Source organism: Rhincodon typus, chromosome 8 (genome assembly GCF_021869965.1).
Source record: "Rhincodon typus isolate 14 chromosome 8, sRhiTyp1.1, whole genome shotgun sequence".
NCBI lineage: Eukaryota > Metazoa > Chordata > Chondrichthyes > Orectolobiformes > Rhincodontidae > Rhincodon > Rhincodon typus.
The window spans coordinates 37,230,207-37,248,581 of NC_063339.1; the positions used below are offsets into that span (position 1 = coordinate 37,230,207).

General features: G+C 42.9%; 1 protein-coding gene across 1 annotated transcript in view; it reads left to right on the plus strand.

The window, feature by feature from the left end:
• LOC109924086 (60 kDa lysophospholipase-like) overlaps positions 1-18,375 on the plus strand; it is an 83,749-nt gene that overhangs the window by 29,123 nt on the left and 36,251 nt on the right. Inside the window, 4 exon segments of the mRNA XM_048600097.1 lie at positions 1,660-1,743; positions 1,832-1,950; positions 4,707-4,827; positions 11,754-11,939. Coding sequence (XP_048456054.1) covers positions 1,660-1,743; positions 1,832-1,950; positions 4,707-4,827; positions 11,754-11,939 — 510 coding nt within the window.

Consider the following 18,375-nt stretch of genomic DNA (forward strand, 5'->3'; position numbering starts at 1 on the left):
ATCTCCTACCGACCAACCTCATCCCGCCCCCTTGACCTGTCCGTCCTCCCTGGACTGACCTATCCCCTTCCTAACTCCCTACCTACACTCACCTTTACTGGCTCCATCCCCGCCTCTTCGACCTGTTTGTTTCCTCTCCACCTATCCTCTCCTCTATCCCTCTTCTATCCGCCTCCCACTCTCTCCCTACTTATTTCAAAACCCCTTCCCCTCCCCCTTTTCTGATGAAGGGTCTAGGCCCGAAAAGTCAGCCTCTCTGCTCCTATGATGCTGCTTGGCCTGCTGTGTTCATCCAGCCCTGCACCTTGTTGACCTGAATGAGCTCAACTGGATTGTACTGCTCATGCTTGTTCAAAGTGTTTGCATCTTTTTGCAGATCTGCTGAACTTTATCTGTCTTTAATGATGACAGGAGTGTTTTCCAGATTTGACAATCCTAATTCATAATGAATCATGAAATCTTCAATCCCTCTTGAGGTTTCTGGCAACCACACTACTGACTGAGTCCCAGTTGTATACCTGACTATGCCTGAGTATCCCTGGTATTTTTTTTCAATACACCTTCCCAAAACAAAGTTAGAATAACTAAACTTTTGTCATAATTTAGTAAATTGTCCATGATTGTGAAATGCTGTCAGTGCTCAGAGTATGTGACTTCTAGTCTGGTCATCTTTCAACACAGTACCAGCAAATGGTATCACACTGTTGGTCATTCTTTAGTTCTTGTCAAATTTGATTCAGCTTGTTTTTTGATTTGCTGACTACTGTTTCATTTTGGGTACAAACACTTCTTTGATGTGTTGCATTTATTCTAAACAGGTTACTTCTAATTTTAGGATCTGTGATAAATCTAGTAAATCCAATTAAATCTTAAACTATTGCCCTTTGACTGATTGGCCAACCACAGATTATTCCTGGGCCAGCATGTCAATATGACTTGTACTCTTGGAACCAATGGGACTCATCCTGACTTCTTAAGGAAGTTGAGGTCCAAACATACATGCTGTCTGAAATGTGATGGGGTTTTGATTCCAGGTGCCATTACTGAAACTAGCTTCATATTTCAGATTTAGTATTTGTGGAATTTCATAGTTGCCACGAAGGGAATTGAATCCATGTTCCCAGCGTATTAGTCTGGGCCTCTGGTTTGCTGGTCCAGTAACATTATAACTATGTCACTGCCTTCCCCTGAAATCCCCTATGGGACTAAGATAAGGAGAATTTTTTAATCATAGGATTGTCAATCTGTGGAATTATCCAACCCAGAGGGCCTTGATTGCTCATTTGTTAAATTTACTTGAAAGGAGTCAAGGGATATGGAAATTGGGTGACAAAGTGAAACTGAAATCAGGAATCAGCCATGATCTTATTTGGTGGTGGTTGGCAGGCTTGTCTGGTCTACTTCTGTTCATATTTCTTGCTCTTAAAAATTAGGGGATCTACACGGAGAGTAGGTCATTCACTAGTTACCCAGGCCACATACATTTTGAGTGAAAAGGAGGGTAGAAGGAGAATGTGAATTATATAGTATAACAAAAAAGAATGCACAACCGCCATTAGGTTTACCCAGTAATCTCTAATCAATACATTTTGTATGGTAAATTGCCTTCATTCTTTTAGCCTCACTAAATCAGATTTCACAGCTGCTTCTGTTTTCCAGATTCCCATCCATGAGATGAGAAATGATGCCTATGATAATTTGCTTGGGGCACTGCTGATTGCCGGATCGTATGTAATACCAGAGGTGAGTGTGCAACCTCCAGTCAGTTTAGATATCTGATTTTGTTCATTAACTTTGACTTGTATTTCTGAATTTTTGTTCAATTATTTAGGTTAGCCTGTATTTTCAAGACAAATTATACAGAGGAAATCGAGTGAAAAAAGTTAATGCCGAGAGTCTTACTGCATTTGCTTCACCTAACCTGCGCCCACTTGTCGATGCTGAACTGGAATTTGAAAGTAAGTTAAACTTATACCTCAATAATTTTCCAATTTTGAGAACCTTCTTTCTTTCTTTGACGTAATGGAGAGGAAAATTTTGTAAAAGGGAATTAACAGGAGTTGTTCTTCTTGGTGATGAAGAGATTAAGATGAAATTCAACAGAGGGTTTTAAAGTCATGGGTCTGGAACGAATTACTGGAAAGTACTGGAGGAAAAATTGATATTGGACACAGGTCTGTGTTTAGTTACTTCAAAGCAAAGCCAAGCTAGATCACTTTGAGTTAATTTGTCCCTTTTAAACAGGAGCTTCTGCAATTATCTTTGAAAGACTTGACTGGAAAGTGAAGTGCAGCAATTAGAACAGGCCAGGGAGAGGAATCCCAGGTTTTCACATTCTGCCAGAGCAATGGTGATGGGTGTGTGTAGTAGGACAGGTGCTATGTATTTTAAGGGGTCAAGAGGCTCTCTAAATATGTTCTGGGAATGGTATTCAGTAGCCAGAATGTTCTATTCATGGAGTGTCACCCTGAGGACCTCACTGCAGCACTGGAAAATGTTCACCAAATTCATGTGTAAGGTCAGAGTCAATGAATGCCCTTTAAAAGCTTGACTCGGATCTACTGCAGTACTGATCTGTCACACTACTCAATGCACCATGGGCTGTTTACTTATTCATCAGGTTTCAGATTTCATGCCCATCAATTAGATATTCAATATCACTCTAACAGATATCAATGTTGTCAGCTACAGACCCACCTCTCTCTGCTTCTGTGTACCCGTAGTTATTTAGGTATGGAAGGCACAGTACCTGAACATATTGCAACACATTTACTGACATCTTGCCACTACTTTGCAACACAAAGTGGCTCACAATTGTAGACAAAACCACAGAATTGGCAGGTGATAGGCAGATCACTATCTCCTGAGACTTCTTGAGGAGATGGTGCTGCACCTGATGGGTCAGCTACAACTAAACTCATTGAGCCCTGTGCTGCTGAGAACATTGAGAATAGTAGTACATTCCTACTTGACACCTCCTCTCAAATTCCACTTTGCCCTCCAATCTGAAATGCAAGTTGCAGGTAGTATGACCATACATGTACCTCTATTTTCTACTCCTCTGATCTTCACTTATCTGAATATTCCCCACCTGCATTTTGCTTTCAGATACTGAAGAACTTGAACAGTGAGTGCAGGTTCACCATCATGGTTGAGCGCAACGCCAAACCTTCGATGAAAATACACTGTCACTTAATCTAAAGTTACAACCACCAGTTCAGAGATTGGCACAGTGGGAACTTTAAAAGGTAGAATAAAATTAGGATCAGTATAAGATGAGTAATTGGGCACAAATGGGCTACAGACCCACATCAACCATGAAATGTTTTACCACATTCAGTAGATTTCATGGTGATACTGAGATCACAAATAACGAAGCAATTGTCTCTGCTTCTAAAGTGCCCTTGGAAATGTCGCAAGTGATGGCTTCGCTTTTGTGCAGCATTTGGCTCTTTTTAAGTCATTGTGGCTAACTTCTGCGACATTGAAATGTCTATGTTCAGTTTGCCAGGGCTAATTGCATGGTGCTAATCGTCCTTGGCCAGCATTTGAACCTTAACTCTGATGCGTTGCCAATGGACAGTGAAATGATTGCAAAATAAATGAATCTATGTTTTGCAAGCTCATGCTTCATGTATTTGTTCCTTCAATGTCATAGTGTCCAGCAGTTGTGGAGACCACACTTTTGTCCATCAAACTTACATTGACTCAGCCCATTCTGGGCAGTGCACAGATGCTTTCCATTTACAGTTAGCATCTGGTGAACAGCAAGTGTTATCAGGGAAGGCAGCATGTGGTCAACACTGTCAGTACCAAGTTCCACCTGGTCACCAGGTATCAACCCTTCAGTCTCCATGTCTGCTTTTACTTCACACGACCTCAGCAGCACATTTCCATTTGTCCCCCCATGTGAAGACCCACCATGTTTAATATCATCTCCAACTTTCTTCTGCTGCTTGAGCCCCGACACATGATGTCCATCGTGATCATGTGTGCTGAGTCGTGGCAAGCCACAGTGGTCATTGCCAATAACCCCACAGCGACTACGGCCTACTCTTTGGACTGTACTGAAATATATCTCCTGAATATGACCACCCCAGCATAGGACAAACTTTGACCAAACACCTGGACTGTATGTGGACACTTCCGTTGACTGACTGCACTGGGACAACCTCTCTTGATGTGACTGCAGATTATTCCTCTCGCTTAGACTTTCAGACATGGCCACTTGTATGAAACTCGTGTGTGTGATTACTGTGCAGGCAATTGGCACGTGTGACAGGTATGAGATTCGCAAAGCACAGCACTAAAGAGCAAGGCAAGCCTTTGAACTGTGCCAGAGGTGCCAGTTCCTTATAACATTCCACTCATTATATCTTTGTACTAAATAGAAATTAATTTAAATTCATTTAATTACAGTTATAGCTAATGGGCTGGTTGGTTCATTTGGCTAAATGATGAGCTTGCGGTTCAGAGTAGTGAAAATAGCACGGGTTTGATTCCAGTTCTTACTGAGGTAAAATAGGGTCCTGTTCCCTTGCCCTCCTCCTGGGAGTAGAAGACAGTGTAAAGCCACCCTCAACAAGAATAGCCAAGAAAACAGCTTTGGATAAAGCATCCACAGGAAATGAATGAAGAACTGGGCTTCAGGCAGAGAAAAGATGCAATGGTGAACAAATGTGCTGGAATGAATTTACCTTTATTTCCTTTATAATCCAATGGGACACTGTTTGGAGACTAAATATATCTAAGAAATTTAGGGTACAAGCCAACATGAATCAGAATGTGGGATCGTTAAGGTTATTCCCAGGAATCATGGCTGCAACAGTAACTTTCCTTTTCAAACATATTTACTGAATATTTTCTAAAGATTGAAATGTAATTAGGTTTGTACATCAGAATTAATAATGGGGATATGTAATATATGTTAGTATTTTTAAACAGTGGGACTAATGCAAAATAAAAACCGAAAGATCTGCGGATGCTGTAAATCAGGAACAAAAACAGAAGTTGCTGGAAAAGCTCAGCAGGTTTGGCAGCATCTTTGAAGAAAAAATCAGAATTAACGTTTTGGGTCTGGTGACCCTTCCTCAGAACTGATGGTAGCTGGGAAAATGTTAAATAATATGCAGAAAATAGGGAGGGGGGTGGGGTAGGGAGTAAATGATAGGATAAAGGATAGAGCCCGAAGTGAGAGAGAACAGTTGGGTAGACAAAGATGTTGATAACGATATGGCTAGGAGGGTGAATAGCTGTTAATGGGGACTGTTAGTAACTAAGGTTAATGTGTAATGGCAGACTATGTAATAACAAAGCCTTGTGTGTGAGGTAGGGGGCGAGGACATGGGAGAGTTTAGGCCCTAAAATTATTGAACTCAATATTGAGTCTGGAGGGCTGCAGGGTCCACAAGTGGAAAATGAGGTGTTGTTCTTCCAGTTTGCGTTGAGCTTCACTGGAACACTGCAGCAAGCCAGAGACAGAGATGTTGGCCAGGGAACAGGGTGATCTGTTAAAGTGGCAGGCAACTGGAAGCTCAGGATCTTTTTTGCAAGCAGTCATAGATATTCTGCGAAGCAGTCACCCAGTCTACACTACGTTTCCCCAATGTAGAGGAAACCACATTGTGAGCAGCGAATGCAGTAGACTAGATTCTGGGATGTGCAGGTGAAGTGTGGCTTCACCTGGAAGGTATGTTTGGGCCCTTGGATACTGGGTAGGGAGGAGGTAAATGGGCAGGTGTTGCACCTTTGCCGGTTATTTGGGAAGGTGCCGTGGAGCTGTGGGAGGTGTTGGGAGTGAAGGAAGAGTGGACCAGGGTGTCCCAGAGGGAATGGAAGGCGGACAAGGGAGGGGAGGGGAATGTATGTATGTTTGGTGGTGGCATCTTGCTGGAGGTGGCGGAAATAGTGTCTGATGATCTTCAGGATGTTGATGCTGGTGGGATGGTAGGTAAGGACAAGGGGAACCCTATTGCTGTTGTGGGAGGGAAGAGAGGGGGTGAGGGTGAAATTGAGATGGGTCGGACCCTGTTGAGGCCCTGTCGACCACAGAGCTGGGGAATCCTCGGTTGAGGAAGAATGTGGACATTCCGGAGGCTCCCTTGTCGAAGTTGGCCTCATCTGAACATATGCGACAGAGATGGAGGAACTGAGAGAATGGGATGGAGTCTTTATAAGAAGCAGGATGTGAGGATGTATAGTCCAGGTAGCTGTGGGAGTCAGTGGGTTTAAAGTGGATATTAGTGGCCAGAAATGGAAATAGATTTAGAGGAATGGAAGGGAGGAGTCAGAGAGAGACCAAGTTAAAGTGAGGGCAGGGTGAAAATTGGAAGTGAAATCAATGAACTTTTCCAATTCTAGACGAGATGGGGAAGCAGCACCGAGAAAGAGTTGTGGGTGTGGGCTGGAATAGGACTGGAACAAGGAATGTTCCTTGTACCCATGAAGAGACAGGCATAACTGGGACCCATACGGGTACCCATGGCCAACCCTCTGACCTGAAGAAAATGAGAGGAGTTAAAAAAATAAGTTGTTGAGGGTGAGGATGACCTCGGCCAAGCGGAGGAGGGTGGTGGGTGGGGACGGTTCATGTTTTTGCTCCAGGAAGAAGCGGACAGCCCTAAGACCTTCCTGGTGGGGAATGGTGTGTTAAGGGATTGCACGTCTATGATAGAGAGAAGGCAGCTGGAGCCTGCAAACTGGAAATTTTGAACTGGTGTAAAGCGTCAGAGGAATCATGGATTGTATCAGGAAGAGAAGACTGAGTCAAGGTAGGAAGAGATGAGTTCTGTGGGGCAGGAGCAGGCTGAAACAATGGGTCTGCCCGGTCAGTCCTGTTTATGGATATTTGGGAGGAGGTAGAAGCGAGCTGTGCGGAGCTGGGGGACTATCAGTTTGGAGGTAGTGGGGTGGGGGAGGTCACCAGATGAAATGAGATCAGTTACCATAGTTGATACAATGGCCTGATGTGACATGGTGGGGTCGTGGTTCAGGGGAAGATAGGAGGAGGTATCTGAGAGTTGGCACTGAGACTCTGCAATATAGAGGTCAGAATACCAGGCTACAATAGCACCACCCTTATCTGCAGGCTTAATAACAAAGTCAGGTTTACCCTGGAATAGACTGGCCACAAATATCCACTATAAACCTACTGACTCCCACAACTACCTAGACCTCACACCCTGCTTCCTGTAAAGACTCCATCCCATTCTCTCAGTTCCTCTGTCTCCGTCGCATATGTTCAGATGAGGCCAACTCCAATGAGGGAGCCTCCGAAATGTCCACCTTCTTCCCCAACTGAGGATTCCCCAGCAACGTTGTCAATAGGGCCCTCAACAGGGTCCGACCCATCTCCCTCACCGCCTCTCTTCCCTCTCGCAACAGCGATAGGGTTCTCCTCATCAGCAACCACATCCAGAAGATCAACAGATGCTATTTCCATCACCTCCAGTGAGATGCCACTACCAGACATATATTCCCCTCTCCCCCCCACCTTGTCTACCTTCCACAGGGACCGTTCCCTCTGGAACACCCTGTTCCACTCTTCCTTCACTCTCAACACCCCCTCCGCAGTCTCAAGGCACCTTCCCCTATGACACTTCACCTGCACTTCCCAGAATCTAGTCTACTGCATTTGCTGCTCGCAATGTGGTTTCCTCTACACTGGGGAAATGATGCATAGACTGGGTGACCGCTTCGTAAAACATCTACATTGTCCAGTATCCAGCTAAAGTGAGAAGAATCAAGATTTACAAAATCTGGCAACCAGAATGCAAAATATTAAGAATTCAGGTCAAAACCATTGAGTCATTACCTTTATTGTTCTTGGTGAGACTAAGTCCATTATGTTATTCAACAGTATTAAAAATATTTAACAAAATTATGTTGTCTTTATATTAATTTTTGATTACACCAAATGAAGTTAGAGATGTATGTTTCATAAAAGTATTCTATGGACTTGCAAAAATAGCTGACGTTTTTGTCAAAATTCTAGAGCAAGCTTATTGCAGAACTCTGTTGTCTTACAGTTAAACCCATGTAAAGTCATTTCCAAAAAGCACACATCCTCTTGCATTGTTAAAAATGGATTTTGTGCTATGAATCCTGAATCATATCAATATTCTTGAATTGTTGTTGCAGTAGAATGGGCTTCATTTTTTCCATTAATTAAGTTGCTTCCTTATAGAGCAATACTGAACAAGACCACCCTTGCACCTAATGGCAATTTAACCCCACTGGCAGAGATCTGGGAACAGGACACTAAGTGAGGAATAATGCATAATGAATAACATGTTCAATAAGTAAGGGGAGAAAAATAGAATTGAAGTAAAATAAAAATCGTGAGTTCAAGAGGAAATATCCTGGGAAAATAATTAAACAAGGACGTCAGGTATTTGGGACAGTACCAGAATCTGCCGCTGTTCACCCTTGGGTCGACATTAAAATCAAATTCCAAACAGGGTGGGGTGGATGGAGACAGGCAGATTTTTTACCCTAGGCCTGCAGTGAGTTTTTGGGCATTAGAAATATACATCTCGACAAAAAATGACTGGCCATCCAGGTGATATGGTCATTAGGCTCCGAACTTTGGCGAGAGGACAGCTAATTGAGCCTTGATGACCAGTTACCCAATAATTGCCAATACTCTTCCCCTGAAGGAATAGAAACATTTTTCATTTTTTAACCTTTAAGGATATGGGCCTCAAGTTCCTTATAGACTAACCAGGCAGGTGGCTCTAAATCCACCCACTCCTACTGTGTAAATGATCCTGTACCTTGGATCTGAAACGAAATGAATGTAGACAACTTACAGTCTTGCTGCACCATAGTTATGATAATAAGCAGGATGGCCAAAGCTTCCACATCTTCACATCTATATTTATCATCCAATTTCCAGATATACGGGTCAAATTGAAAATAATCAGGAGGCTGTGTCTGTCTGCAAATTTTAATTCAGGTCACTGATGATGTGAGCTTTACTACTTTTCACAAAATGAAATCATGCTTTCAACTTCAATTTGCTGAGGCTTCACTGCTTCTGCCATACAAGCACCAGACTATTGAAAAGGATGGATGTGAACACCAACAGAATGGACTGGGGAAAATCTGCAGTTTTATCATCACAAAGTTATATCAGGTGTCTGGTGGACTACAAGGGGTTTTTCCTGGTGCAGATGCATCATTGGGTCTAACAATTAAGGATAGTGATTAAATATGCAGCAGAGATGCATTGGGCAAAGGGCTGTTGTGATGCAGTGGTAGTGTCCCTGCCTCTGAGCCAGAAGACCTGGTTTCAAATCCTACCTTTTGCAGAGATGTGTCATAACATGCCTGTACAGGCTGAATAGAAAAAATCTAGGTACATTGGGCATCTATTCCATACTTTGTCATGTAGATTATATCGATCAATGTCTTCTTCCAGAGATATGTAATCTTAAGGATCAGACTGAGCACGGCAATGTAAGTATCATGTAAGAAACAATTTCTGATGTGTAACCCACTAGCATGAGTGTGCCATGGCCTAAGCTGTTGACTGAATTTAGCCTGCTGACTTCCTTCTCTTTTTGTAGATTTAAAAATCTGCTTTTGTTTTCAAAGTATTCATGTTGTAGTTAAAAGCTTGTGTATTGAGGATTTTGAAACTGTGCTACTGGTATTGAGTTTAGCATTGCTTTAAGGCATATGAAAGACCACTGTAGTATAAGGTCTTCCTTTCCTCCTCTTGGCGACTCCCTGAGGCTGATCTAGAATATTTACAACCTTACAGTCATTATTGACCAAGAGATGATCTATCTGTGCAGTTGCCAGGACAGTCCAATTGGTGGAGAAGACATGGTCAGGACAAGGCATATGGTAAGTCTGGAAAGCTAAACCGTATCTATTTTAATGCTTGGAGCTTAACTGGCAAGATAGATGAATTTAGACTATTGATCAGCATTTTGGAATATGATATTGTTACAATCGCTGGCATGTCAGTGGTGGGAAAATTATTGGAAAATGTTCTGAAGGACAGGATTAATCAGTACTTGGAAAGGCAGGGATTGATTAAGGATAGTCAGTACAGACTTGTTAGAGGGAGATCCTTTCTGACTAATTTAATTGAGTTCTTTGAAAAGGTAACTCAATATATTGATAAGGATAGTACAGTTGATGTGGTTTCCATGGACTTCAGTAAGGCCATTGATAGGTCCCACATGGAAGGCTGGTCCAAAAGTTATGAACCCATGGGATCTAAGGCAGTTGGCAAACTGGATCCAGAATTGGCTTACAAATAGGATGCAAAAAATGATTGTGAAGGGTTGTTTTGTAATTGGACACTTGTGACCAGCGATGCACCACCAGGATTGGTGCTGGGACCATTGCTGTTTGAAATTTTATTAATGACTTAGATCATAATGTAGAAGGTATAATTAGTAAGTTTGCATGTGGCACGAAAATTGTTGGTGTTGTTGACAGGGTGGAAGATGGTCTCAGGCTACAGCCTGATATTAATCAGTTGGTAAATTGGGCAGAGGAATGACAGATGGAATTTAATCCTGGTAAGTGTGAGGTAATGCATTTTGGGAGGTATAATAAGGGAAGGATATACACAATGAATGGTAGGTCCCTAGAGACCTTATATCCTGAAAGTGTCAGTAGAGATTGACAGGGTGGTGAAGGAGGCATACGGGATGCTTGCTGTCATTAGCCAGGATGTAGAATGTAAGAGCAAGGAAGCCTTGTTACAACTTCATAAAACATTAGCTGGCCACAGATGGCAGACTATGTGGAGTTCTGGTTGCCACACTATCAGAGGATATGATTGCACTGGAGAGGGTGCAAGACGAGATTCACCAAATGTTGCCAGGGGTGAAAAGTCTCAGTTATGAGGAGAGACTGGATAGGCTAGGTTTGTTTCCCTAGGAGCAGAAGAGGCTGAGGGAGGATATGATTGAGGTATACAAAGTTATGAGAGGTGTAGATAGAGTAGATCATAAGAATCTCTTCCCCATGGTAGACATAGCTAAAACCAGAGGGCATAAGTGTAATGTAAGGAGCAAGTGGTTTACAGTTCTGAGAAAGACCTTTTCCACCCAGAGGGTAGTAGATACATGGAACATGCTACCTAAGAAGGAGTGGCGGCAGATGCTGTGATAACATTTAAGAAGCATCTTGATGAGCACTTAAAATGTCAGGGCATAGTAGGCTGTGGACCAAGTTCAGGTAAATGGGATTAGTGTAGTTTGGTGTTTTTTTGGTTTGCATAAACATGGTAGGCCAAAGGGCCTATTTCTATGCTGTATGACTCTATGGGTCTATGACTCTATGGCTTATTAAGACCACCTATCTTCATCTCTGTAAAATCATCTGACTCTATCCCTGTCTCAGTGCATATCCTGATGAAAGCCTCTTTTATGCCTTGGTTCCTCTAGACTTGATTATTTCAGTGCATTCCCAGAGTTTTGCAATTTTACTCCTTTGCTGTATCCTCAGTACACCAGATGTTATACAAAATTCTGCTGCCCATGTCTTTACATACAACAAGTCCATTCACCTATCACCTCTTTTCTCTTTTAAGATGTCCAAAAATTATACCTTTTTGACCAATCTTTGGGCCATCTACCATCCTGTTGCCTTTCATGGCTTGGTGTCTAATTTCATTCAGTCGCACTTGTGTGAAGTGCCTTATGATGTTTTATTATTATGTTAAAAGTGCTTTATAAATGTAAGTTATTGTTGGATATATTTTTATCATATTTGCAACTTGCATTCAGGTAAAAGCATTTCTACAACCACCGATGGAAGGAATTGTCTTAGAGACTTACGGAATGGGGACTACTCCAGACAATCGCCCTGAATTGTTGAACGAGTTTAAGGAAGGCATTGATCGTAGAATATTGATAATAAACTGTAGTTAGTGTCTGCAAGGCTCAGTTCATCAATCTTATGCAACAGGAAAGGTGAGTCACTGTTCTACTTAATGATTATGAGTAAAATTTCCCATTGAATTTCCAGCTCAGGTTTATTCATCTGTTCCTATCAGTGGCTAGGGTGCACAAGAGTAAATAATCTTTGCTATCAACCAATAAATATCATTACTTAATCCCCATAATTGATTGAATTAAAAGTAGCTTTTAGTTTATTCAATAAAGCACGGACACTTCTGCAACCTGATTATTTAAATGAATGCTATGAGCTATTCTTGGGGCTGCTCTGTCTGATGGAGTGAGGCACAGGGTAGGAGTTGAAATGCTACCCTAGGCTGCACTGGTTTTCCAGCCCTTTAACACAACATTGAGCTTGGCCCTTCCTTCACACCTGCCTAAATGGTGCAGTTGCAGCACTTAGCAGGAATATTACCTTCTAAAAATAAATTACAAAGAATCTCTCTTTTAGTGAGGCATGTGAGTGGTTAATGGAAATAGTTGGTATGATTTTAACTGTAGTTTGAGAAGGGGCAGTGGCTGTGATAGACATTAGCATGCCTTATTAGTATGTCATTGACAAGCTGCAGTATACCCCTAAGTGCTCTGCTACAGCTCATAGGTTCCTGGAAGGTGGGTCTTTAACTAACTCTGTACTGAGCCAACAGTTGGTTGGGACAGTGAGGGGCAACTCTGTCAGCAGGCCAGTTAGAAGGTAGATTAAAGTAGAGCACTCTTTTATGTTTCTACTTTGCCTGTGTTTGAAGACAGAGGCATAAGGCCCATCAATGAATCTGTTACTCTAATTGATTTTGGACAGGCTGTAGTTACGTTCACTAGTTTTGTGGAACTTGTATGATATTTATAATCAGTGTGGGTGGAAACATCAAAGTGATAGGAAACAGACTGGATAATTGGAGTTTGATTCAAAGTGGGAATTTGATGCACAGGCAGAAAAAGGTGCATGAAGTAAAATTTATTGCAAGATGTTAAGCTTGCTGAGAAGGGATTTCAGTGGAATGAGTATGTTGTTTATGAGTGTACGCTTTTGGGGATTATGTTGCAAAATTGGAAGTTTTAGAAAAATAAATTTTAAAAATTGAGTAAATAGTACAAAAATAAGTTTAAGGTATGGGAGGCTAGCTTTGCCAAGTGAATGCCAATCCTGTGGCATGTGGGGAGTCATGGACACTTCACGTGATTTAGACAAGCATTTCATAGGAAGTGCCACCAGCTGTACAAACTTAAGCTTATGTGTTTCACAGCTTGAGCAGCAGCTGGAGTTGCTGTTGCATCTGTGAACCAGAGAGTTACATTGGCTAGCAAGTTTAGAGAGGTAGTTGTAATACAGGAGAAGGGCATGTAGGCAGAGTAAGAATGGGTGACCGCCAGGCCAAGAGAGTCAGGCAGATTGTGCAGGAGTCCCTTGAGGTCCTGCTGAAGAATCCATTTTCCATTATTGATTCTGGTGAGGGCTCTTTGGAGAAGTGCAGCAAGGGGCAGGCCCATGGCACCATGGAGGGAAGGAAGAAGAGTGGAATAACAGTTGTGATAGCGGATTCAGTAGTCTGGGGTACGGATAAGTGTTTCTGCGGGCATAGACACGATCCCAGTATGGAATGTTGTCTCCTTGGTTCCAAGGATGTCTGGGAGAGAGTGCTCAGCTAGAGTGAGTGTTCTAAGTTGGTACCAATGACGTAGGTAGGAAGAGGGACATGGTCCCACAATCAGAAATTAGGGAGCGTCATCAAAAATTAGCAAGCAGGACCTCAAAAGAAGTAATCTCCAGATTACTCACAGTGGTATGTGCAAATGAATAAAGAATTAGTAGGATAAGGCAGATGACCATGTGGCTGGAGGCATGGGGCAGGAGGTAGTGCTTTAAATTTGTGGGACACTGGGACTGGCTCTGATGGAGAAGGCGCCAATGGATCGGTTGCAACTGAACAGAGATGGGAATGAGTTATTTGTGGGACATTTTGCTTGTGCAGTTAGCGATACTTTCAATTAACTTGGTATGGTTGTGATAAACAGAGTGAGCCACACAAATGCCAGGCAATGGCTGTTTCCAACAAGGGAGAATCTATCCTTTGCAACTGACATTCAATTATATCACTATCACTGAACTCAAATATCAACATCCTGTGTGTCATCATTGATCAGAAACTGAAATGGACTAGCCATGTAAGCATTATGGCTACAGGAGCCGTTCAGAGGCAAAGAATACTGCGGCGAGTAACTCATCTCTGGACTCCACAAAACCTGTTCATCATCTACAAGACACAAATCAGGAGCGAGATAGAATGTTTCCCAGAGATAGTAAGAACTGCAGATGCTGGAGTCAGTAATAACACAGTGTGGAGCTGGAGGAACACAGCAGGCCAGGCAGCATCAGAGGAGCAGAAAAGTTGACATTTCGGGTTGGGACCCATCTTCAGAAATGGGGAGGGGGAAGGGAGCTCAGAAATAAATAGAGGAGGGGTGGGGCTGGGGAAGGTAGGTGGGATGGTGATAGGTGAGTGCAGATAGTCAGTGGTGGGGCTTGGTCAGTGGGATGGGAGGGGCGGATAGATGAAAGAGAAGATGGACGGGTTGTGTCAGGTCAAGGAGGCAGGGATGAGAGGGAGGGCTGGTCGTGGGATGAGGCCAGGGGTGGGGAGGTTTTGAAACTGGTAAAATCCATGTTTAGGCCATTGGGCTGTAGGCTCCCAAGGCAGAATATGAGGTGCTGTTCCTCCAGTTTCTGGGTGGCATCATTGGGATACTGGAGGATGCCCAGGATGGACATGTCATGTAGGAAGTGGGAGGGGGGGTTGAAATGACTTGTGACTGGAAGGTGTTGTCATTTGTCACGAACAGAGCGTAGATGCTCTACAAAGCGGTCTCTGAGCCTCTGCTTGGTCTCACTGATGTAGAGGAGGTCACATCGGTAGCAGCGGATGCAATGGACCACATTGATGGATGCGCAGGTGAACCCCTTTCTAATGTGGAAGGTTTGTTTTGTGCCTTGAAGGGAGGTGAAGTGTAGGGGCAGGTGTAGCACGTCTTGCGGTTCAGGGAAAGATGCTGGGGGTGGTGGGGTTAGTGGGGAGAGTGGAGCGGATGAGGGAGTCGTGATATATTTCCCTTCCCACCCCTATCTGCCTTTTGTATGGACCGCTTTCTCGCGACTCTCTCGTTCGCTCCACACTCCTCACTAATTCCAGAAGTGTTTGATGAGGTACCATCTGTTAAGCTACTTAAAAAAAAAAGCCCATTGTGTTGGAGGTTGCATATTATCATGTATAGAGGATTTACTAACTAATAGAATTCAGGAAGTTTGAATAAAGGGGGCATTTTCAGGATGGTAGCTGTAAGTAGCAGAGTGTCACAGTGATCAGTGCATGGGTCACAATTATTTACAATATACACTAATGACTTAGAATTGTAGAATCCCTACAGTGTGGTAGCAGACCATTCAGCCCATTGAGTCCACAACAACTGACCGAAGAGCATCCCACTCACACCCACCCCATTCCTGAAGCCCTGTATTCCCCATTGCTAATCCTAACCTACACATCCCTGGAAACTATGGTCAATTTAGCATTGCCAATCCACCTAACCTGCAGATCTTTCAACTGTGGGAGGAAACCAGAGCACCCAGAGGAAACCCTCACAGATACAGGGAATATTTGCAAAGTCCACACAGACAGTCACCTGAGAGTGGAATCAAAGTAGGGTTCTGGGCACTGTGAGGCAGCAGTGCTAACCACGGAGCCACCATGCTGCACTTGGATGAGGGAAGTGAATGTACTGTAGCCAAGTTTGCAGATGACACAAAAATAGGCGGGAAGGCAAGTGGTGAGAATGACAAAGAGTCTGCAGAAGGATATAGTAAGAACTGCAGATGCTGGAGTCAGTCATAACACAGTGTGGAGCTGGAGGAAGACAGCAGCCAGGCAGCATCAGAGGAGCAGAAAAGTTGACGTTTCAGGTTGGGATCCTTCTTCAGAAATGGGGAAGGGGAAGGGAGCTCAGAAATAAATAGAGAGAGGAGGGGTGGGGCTGGGGAAGGTAGGTGGGACGGTAATAGGTGAGTACAGGTAGGGAGTGGTGTGAATTTGTCCATGGGATGGGTGGGGCAGATAGGTGGGAGAGAAGATGGACAGGTTGTGTGAGGTCAAAGAGGTGGGGATGAGAGGGAGTGTTGGACATGGGATGAGGCTGGGGGGTGGGGAAATTTTAAAACATGTGAATTCCATGTTTAGGCCATTGGGCTGTAGGCTCCTGAGGAGGAATATGAGGTGTTGCTCCTCCAGTTTGCATGACAGGTTAAGTAATTGGGCAAAATCTTGGCAAATGGACTATACTGTGGGAAAATGTGAAGTTATGCACTTTGGCAGGAAGAATAGAGGAGCTGAATATTATTCAAATGGAGAAAGCTGAAGCACAGAGGGATTTGGGAGTCCTTATGCATAAAACAGCAAAACACTAGCATGCAATTTCAGTAGGTAATAGGAAAGGCCAAGAGAATGGAGTATAATAATAGGGAAGTCTTGTTAAACCTACACAGTTAGACCACATATAAGAAATACTTTTCTAGTATTCTATCCAAGGAAAGATATAATTGTATTGGAAGCAATCCATAGAAGGTTCACTAGGTTCATTCTGGGTCTGGAGGGATTTTCTTATGAGGATAAGTTCAGTAGTTTGGGCCTGTACTCAGTAGAGTTTAGAAGAATTAGATATTGAAACATATAAGATTCTCAGCAGGCTTGACAGGTTAGATGTGGAGAAGTTAATTTCTTTCCCCCATTTTGTGAGAATCTAGGACCAGAGGGCATAATCTCAGATAGTACACAGATATGTAGAAATTTCTGATCTTAGAGGGTAGTGAATCTGTGGAATTGTTAACCACAGACAGCTGTATAGATTGGATCATTAAGTGTTTTCAAGGCTGAGATAGGCATAGATTTAATCACAAGTGAACAAAGGGTTATGCGGATAAGGCAGGAAAGTGGAGTTGAGGATTATCAGATCAACCATGATTTCATTGAATGGCAGAGCAGACTGCATGGGCTGACCGGTCGACTTCTGTTCCCATGTGTTATGGTCTTAATTCATCAAAGATTCACCAAAGATCCTCAGACAGCACCTTCCAAACCCACGACCACTTCCATCTAGAAGGACAAGGGCAGCAGATATATGGGAACACCATCACCTCCAAATTCCTCTCCAAGTCACTCACCATCCTGACTTGGAAATATATTGCGGTTCCTTCACTGTCGCTGGGTCAAAATCCTAGAATTCCCTCCCTAACTGCATTGTGGGTCAACCCACAGCGGTTCAAAAATGCAGCTCACTACCACCTTCTCAAGGGCAACTAGGAGTGGGTAAGAAATGCTGGCCAGCCAGCAACGCCCACATCCCACAAATGAATAAAAATTAAAAAAAATTCTCTTTTTCACTCTCTGCAATGTATTCACAACCTTTCCATCGTACATTGCTTTAAACTGTATATAACACTCCAGTTGAGGTCAACTAATGTTTGTAAAATATCTGTTAGCAGGAGTGGTGTCAAATCCCACACAGACATATGTCCATGGGATCTTAAATCCAATACTTGACAACTCAGCATTCTGTTTAGTAAGATATTATCCTAAGCTTTATCACAAGGGCATTGAAGAGCAGGAACAATATTGTTATGCTAAATTTGAAAACAACACCAGTTAGACCTCAGCTGGAATATTATGTAGAGTTCTGGGCACCACACTTTAGGAAGGATGTGAACATATTGGGGAGGGCTCAGAAAAGATTTATGAGAATGTTTCCAGGGATGATAAACTTGGATGAAAATAGATTGGAGAAGTAGAGACCGTGTTCCTTGGAGTAGAGAAAGCTAATTGGAAATTTGATGTAAGTTTTGGAAGTCCTGACAGGGCTAAGTGGATAAGGATAAACTGTTCCCTTTCACTAAAGGATTCAGAATGAAAAGGCACAGATTTAAGGTATTTTAAAGTATTTTGAAAATGAAGCAAATGTCAAGTGAGTAAGAGCTCTTTCAAACAGCAAGTATTTCAGATCTGGAACATATTGCCAAGAAGTGTGGAAACTAGTTCAATTGATGCATGAAAGAAGGCATTAGATGACTATTTGAATGGAAACAATATTCAGAATTATGGTGAAAAGGCAGACAATGGCACTAATTCATTATGCTCATTTGGAGAGCTGGTACAGACTCAATGGGACAAATGAACTCATTCTTCACTCCAACAATTCTGTGAATGTCCAAGGTTTAATATCAATAACTTAGATTCCTGCTGATTTGTGCCATTGGGCATTAATTCTGATATTAATTGCAATAAATTATTACAGAGCTATTAGGAATTGCCGATGCTGGAGTTTGCAATAACAAGGTGTAGAGCTAGATGAACACAGCAGACCAGGCAGCATCAGAGGAGCAGGAAAGCTGACGTTTCGGGTCTGGACTGTT